The 6,125-nt window shown below is 37.3% G+C and overlaps 1 protein-coding gene across 2 annotated transcripts; it reads left to right on the top strand.

Annotated features, from left to right (window-relative positions):
- Positions 1-275: 275 nt before the first annotated feature.
- On the top strand, positions 276-3,366 carry LOC108377933 (probable serine/threonine-protein kinase mkcB). 2 transcript variants are annotated; one of them, XM_017634232.1, is made up of 3 exons: positions 276-652; positions 1,446-2,952; positions 3,027-3,366. In XM_017634232.1, exons 2-3 carry the CDS (start codon positions 1,492-1,494, stop codon positions 3,345-3,347), a joined length of 1,782 nt encoding a protein of 593 aa, XP_017489721.1. In that variant the 5' UTR covers positions 276-652; positions 1,446-1,491; the 3' UTR covers positions 3,348-3,366. The 2 variants fall into 2 exon arrangements, with proteins under 2 accessions (XP_017489721.1, XP_017489719.1); XM_017634230.1 differs by lacking the exon at positions 276-652 and having other exon boundaries at positions 1,378-2,952; positions 3,027-3,365.
- The last annotated feature ends 2,759 nt before the right edge of the window (positions 3,367-6,125 follow it).

The following is a 6,125-nucleotide window of genomic DNA, read 5'->3' as shown; positions in this document are numbered from 1 at the left end:
TATGTACATATGATTGTATTACGCTATGGTGAAGTATCCCGTTTTTAGCGCCCAGTTGTCGATCTATTTTCACAGCATATTTCTCTTTAGCTACCATGCTATAAATCGGGTTAGAAAGACAATTTTTCTTAGTAATGATCCCTTCAGCGCCACCTAGGGAATCCAAACAAATTAATAAATCGTAGGGCGGATACTCGAAATATCTCACCAATATGTTATCGCAGTGGGATTTAGGTTTACGTTCATAGCAGTTTTCTGTACGGCGTAGAAAATTATATACATACATATGTATGTGTACGAATTCATTAAATTCATGTTTTCGGAATTCCTAAATAAAGGGTGGAGAAAATAACGACGTTTACAGACTCCCAAGTGTACATGTGTCGGTGTTTGTTTGTATTTTCAGCGTCATTGTTGTCGCCATTCTTATCAACCCAACGTTATATACGCGACTTCTTCCGCTGCGGTGAACAGTTCAACGCCAGCAATTTAAAAATAAGCACAAAATTTCTCTGAGCGCTACGACAACGATTGTTAACTTATACAATTATATTATTATTAAAATTAATTCAGTTCAATAGTAAAAAAAATCGGTTTTAATTGCGGCGAATTGATTTGGGCGATATATTTATTGGGTTCATTTATGGAAAATGTATTATAAAGTATTGTATTCATATACATGCATATTAGAGAGCTGCATGAATTCATACAAACTTCAAACCAAACAGAGTGCAGTAGAATTGAATATTTTACTTTACATACAAAACACTCAGGCTGCATTTCTTTATTCATTCTGAACGTTTGGAATAAACTTTTTTGTTTATTTATTCTTTAGAACGTTCCTGATGATATGTTGACGTATATTTCAAACGCATTCTGTTTATTCCAGCTGTGAAATTGGATTATCCGGAATGTATAAAGAAACGCAGCCTCAGAGTTTGGAATTTTGTAAGTTATGAATATACATTTTGTTTTAAATTTTCTACCTTCAAATGGAAGAATGTGGATGAATGAATGGAAAACATTCAAATCATTCAAACTCATTTCGGTAAAAGTTTTTTTACAAACAAGTTTGTTCGTATTGTAATAAGAGCGGAGCAATACATGTACATATGTGCATAGAAAAAATATTTTTGGATATTCATACAAAAAATTGTTATTCATTTCAATTCAATTTATTTTCACTTTGTTTGAATATTGTAATGTCGACACATATGTATATCAGAACAGGTATTCACTCCAATTAAAAAAAAAATTTTAGCTAAAATCATTCATTCCTTTTGTATATGAATAATTCATAAGCCGTTTTGAATGAATTCATGCAGCCCTCTAATACATATATGTATTTGTATTTGCGTGTATGTATGTACACATTAGTATGTATTTCTTTATTTTGACTCGGTATATGTATTAATCGCGATCATAATTGTACGTTTTCTTTTTAGGGTATCACTTCCGTTGGTTTTGTGAATTGCTTCCTGTCGTAGTAGTATGACAATTCCATCACGTCCTGCACCTGCGCCTCCAGTGGCGCGTGGTCAAAGTGCTGCTGCCGGTGCCAATGCTAGTATCGAGCAGCTGCGCCGTCAACTTCATCAGCAACAGCTGCAGCAGCAACAGAATGGTGGCGTCCAGAAGTTAGCCATAAGTTTACCGCCACCACCAAAAGGTCCCACCTCTGCCATGTCAATGGCCAGTCGTAACAACAGCATCAGTAGCAACAATAACTACAACAGCCACCAATCAGCGATAACACGCAAATTTCCACAAGCACGCTACACGCCCACCACAAACTGGGATGATGATCCATTTCGCATTAATGCGTCATCAGCCACCAATACAAATGGTAATTGCAAGAAAGTGCCACCACCACGTCCGCCGCCACCCAAAGTGCAGGTGAATGGCCGCAAAGCTCCACTGCCGCCTTCGACGCACTCAACAAAATTGTTAAGCAACATATTCAGGAGCAAGAAAAACAGCAACAGTAGCAGCAGCAACAACAATAACAAAGCAAGTAAAATATATGGTGTCAGCAGTGGTGTCTACGCCACCAACAATGTCGCAGTTACAACAACAACCAACAGCAGTAGCAGTAACACAAACGCCTGGGCTGCTGTCACTTCCACTGCAGTAAATGGCAGCAGCGGCGGCAACAGTTGGCAGGCGAACTGGAACAGCAGTTACACATCGACGTCGCTTACGTCTTTGGCTGTTGGCAATAGCAACGCAAGTGCGTCCGGCGTAGCGGAAGCACAGCTTATCAGTTTCGACTCGCCGCCAAGTTCGCCAACATTTACACAGAAATCGAATAGTGATTGCCTCAGCGTCGATAGTTTCAGCTCCGATTCGAATTTCAGTTCGCCCAACAATGGCAGCGTCTCTCAACCGGAAAGTGGCTTCGAGGATGATTTCAGCGCGCGCAGCCGTCCAGCCACAACGAGTCCCCTCGATCCATGGGAGGCTTTCGATAGCGGTTTCAACACTGCTACCGATAGTATTTACGGCAGCACAGCCGCTACGAGTACCATTGGCACTGCGCCAGTACGCAATCTCAACACAATCAACACACGCATCCAGTCCAGCAACGACAATCCGCTTTGCAATGGCAAGAGTCTTTTACCGCCGACGCCCACTCTTAGTGTGCCAACGATTATCAAACCGAAAATATCGCAGAAGCCACGTGCGCCCAAGCCGCCAGTGCTGCCGAAGCCGCAGCTAGCGTATGGTGGCGAAGATACGCCACCAACACCGCCATCACCACCCATGCCGCTGTGTGCGCCACCACCGCCACCAATAAGCGTTTCATTACTGGACGTGATATCGGGAAAAGCAGATGCACTGCAACTGGGAGGTGGTGGTTCATGCTTTGGCAGCGGTATGGAGGAAACGAGACCATATGGCGTGGCTTTGTACGACTTCGAAGGTATCGAAGAGGGTGATCTTAATTTTAGGGTGCGTACAAAGAAATTACTCAAAATTACTAATTTTTATTAATAAACGTATGTATTTGGTTTGTTTATTTATAGGAAAATGAGAAAATCTACTTACTGGAACAGATGAGCGCCGAATGGTATCGTGGTCGTACGCGCTCTGGCTGTGAAGGTATCTTTCCAGTAAACTATATCGATGTAAAAGTGCCATTGGATGAGGTGGCGTCGACGATGGCTCCTGGTAGCCAACAACAAATAAGCAAACCGTTACGCGTAAGATGTCTTTACAATTTCCCAGCTGAATGCGATGGTGACTTGGCTTTGAAGGTAAGCAAAAGAAAGGAGTTATTGGCATATATCGGCGGTGCATACGAAGAAAAATGCGCGATTATTTTTACGGCGAAAAGGGACGCGTAAAATAAATAAGACGCCTAGACATAGTTGTCGACGAAGAAACGCGCGATTTGCGAGACTTAAAGCATGAGAGCTGGAATCGCTTTAGTTAACTGACTTTCACCGTCAATNACTACAATTAATGCCGTAGTTAACTTTTCCAAACTCGAAAAGTGTAGTGCTAACTTGACACACGTATTATATTTGCCCGTCTTTCCTCGCCGTCAACTACGTTTACGTGCCTATCTTCGCCAAGGTTTTCAACGCATGAGTTTCTTCATATGTACCGACAAAATTTTATTATTTAGCTAAGAAAATGGGGTTTATTAGTAGGGCTAGAATTCTCGTGCACTAAAAAATCGAAAAGTTAATGGCGCTATAACTTCTAGCTGGGCCAGAAGTATCTCACACTAAAACGTCTTAGTCGGGTTGGGTAGTTAAACAATCCCACTTGAGAATTTCAAGGTATGGCAATTTTGTTGTAGCAGCTACAACAACCCCGTCGCAATGTAATTAAACTAAGTTTTTTACCGCAGTTAACATGGCTGTCGATTAAAAAAATGCTTAATGGAAACCATGCTCTTCAAATTCGTTTCTTAATTAGATGTCAAATTCAAGGGCATTTGTTTTACATGACCAATATTAAAATTCCTGATTTCAAAAATTCTATGTTCCTTAAATTAACAAACTATATATCGGAAGGTTGTAAAGGTGGGGAATGAGTTTGCTGATTATGGACTCAAACACAATCAGAAGATTTATAAATCATTCATGAATTAAAAATAAGATTAGTCCAGCTAACAGTATAGACAGTAGCAAACCTTTTTGCGTTATTGTTGTAGTATTCGTTGTTGTAGATATTTTCAGTAATACTGACCAACCGTCCTCCTTTGAGGAGGATTGTCTTCCTCAAACGCGATTTGTCCTCTTCAAAAATGTTGTCCTTCTCTGTCCTTTTGAGCAAAAATGCCCTCCTTTTCAAGTTGTATAGCAGTAATGAAATTAAAAAAAAAAAATCGTTCAGAATATTATTATTTTCTAATCGTACACATTCATTGTGTTTAGTAGACGTTTACATTGTTCAAATTTCAGTTAAATGAGGTAAACTTTTGATTCAACTAATCGCCTGAAATTTGAACAGTGTAACCGCCTTTTAGCCTTAATCAATAATATTTCACTCTTTACAACATTGAAAGGCTAGCTAACGACGCCCGTCCACGGGCGGAAATTATTGCCTACCATATGTCATTTTGTTTGCCCGATACATACAGTGTTGGAAAAAATAATATAATTATAATTATTTCTTAACAAGTTAAACTTTGACCCAAAAATGCTTACAAAAATATTATTGTTTCAATAGCTTATTGAACCGCCGCACAGTGCTTCCCTTCCATATAAAATGTGGGCAAAAATAGAATTATAGACGGATTTAAATGCAAATTCTCTTCTTAGTAAAACTGAAGACGATGAATTTAAAGTGCAATTTTTTTTGGATAGCCTTCATACTTTCACTGTAAATGCAGTTTGAAGTTGAAAATTTGGGTTCTTGTGGCTTTTACATAGGTATATACATATAGTTCGTTCTATTTTCAAAAGTGAGGTGTCAAAGGCTTGGCCTGTAGATGTGCAATAAAGTTTTTCATTTTTGAAAAGAGTTGCCACCTGTTACAAATTTTATTAAAATTAATTAATAAGTTAAATGAATTAGATATTACAATGTGGGTATAAATTGACCTAATTTTGAAAATACTTTACTTCTAAACGACACGTAGAAGGGTTGCCACATATTTAAAAACCAAATTCGCTTTAATTAAAGGAAAAAGGTAACTGAAATATGTATGACAATATAAGTATCAGAAAAATGAGAAAATGTTACATATTTAGAAAGTAATAAGTGAAAAGTACATACATTCCTGAGTTAATTTAAGAGTCCAGTAATTTAAAAGGAATGTAATCAGAATGACAATGTATGTATTTGTAATAAAACAACAAATACGATGGCGTAATCCTGTGGTTTGGCGTAATTATTATTTAGTTTAACTAAATTCGACTTTACAAACAGGTAAATTCGTAACTTTTTTAAGCTAAAATCTTCTTAAACCTCTTTTGTCTGACTCCCTTAGGGTGATACCTATCTACTTCAATTACCAAATTCCTCTAATTCAAGTGGAATTTGATTTTTAAACAGGTGCCAACTCTCTACATGTATTTAATACACATTTCGATTGATACCCATCTCTTAATAATTCATTTAACTTATAAAAAAAATTGAATCTTATTTTTTATAGATCTAGTTTTTTAACAGGTGGCAACTCTTAAAAAAAATAAACCTTCTAATGTCCACAGGTTACGCTTTTTAATCTGACACTTCATTTTTGAAAATGGAACGAATCGTGCAGATCTCAAGGCACTGCCAAAAAATGGAAAAATAATTTTATGCATTAGGGAAAAACGCATTATGTAATTCAGAAAGTGCAAAAAAAATGAGCAGGTTTTTATTTCTTCTTTTGAAAGCTAAAAGCCCGTACTATTTAATAAAATAATAAAAAATAACCTATTTTTAAATATATTTTTTATTTATTCCATTAAAATTTACCATTTTTTGAAATTTTGTAAAAAAAAAATTCTTTTCTGGAAGACCGCAGGGGCACCCTGTGTTTAATTTTATTCCAAAATTTTAATTGCTGTAGTTCTCTACTATCCATATGGAAACAAGAAACGTCAAACCAATTGGGGTGTTCACAGTTCGTTCCAAATAGTGTCTGAAAATGTAGACGTCTACATTTTAAGACGTTTTCTAAC

This window comes from Rhagoletis zephyria, unplaced genomic scaffold (assembly GCF_001687245.7).
Source record: "Rhagoletis zephyria isolate East Lansing unplaced genomic scaffold, Rhagoletis_zephyria_1.1 Rzeph_scaffold_13001, whole genome shotgun sequence".
Classification (NCBI taxonomy): domain Eukaryota; kingdom Metazoa; phylum Arthropoda; class Insecta; order Diptera; family Tephritidae; genus Rhagoletis; species Rhagoletis zephyria.
This window is presented reverse-complemented; position numbering and strand designations above follow the sequence as displayed.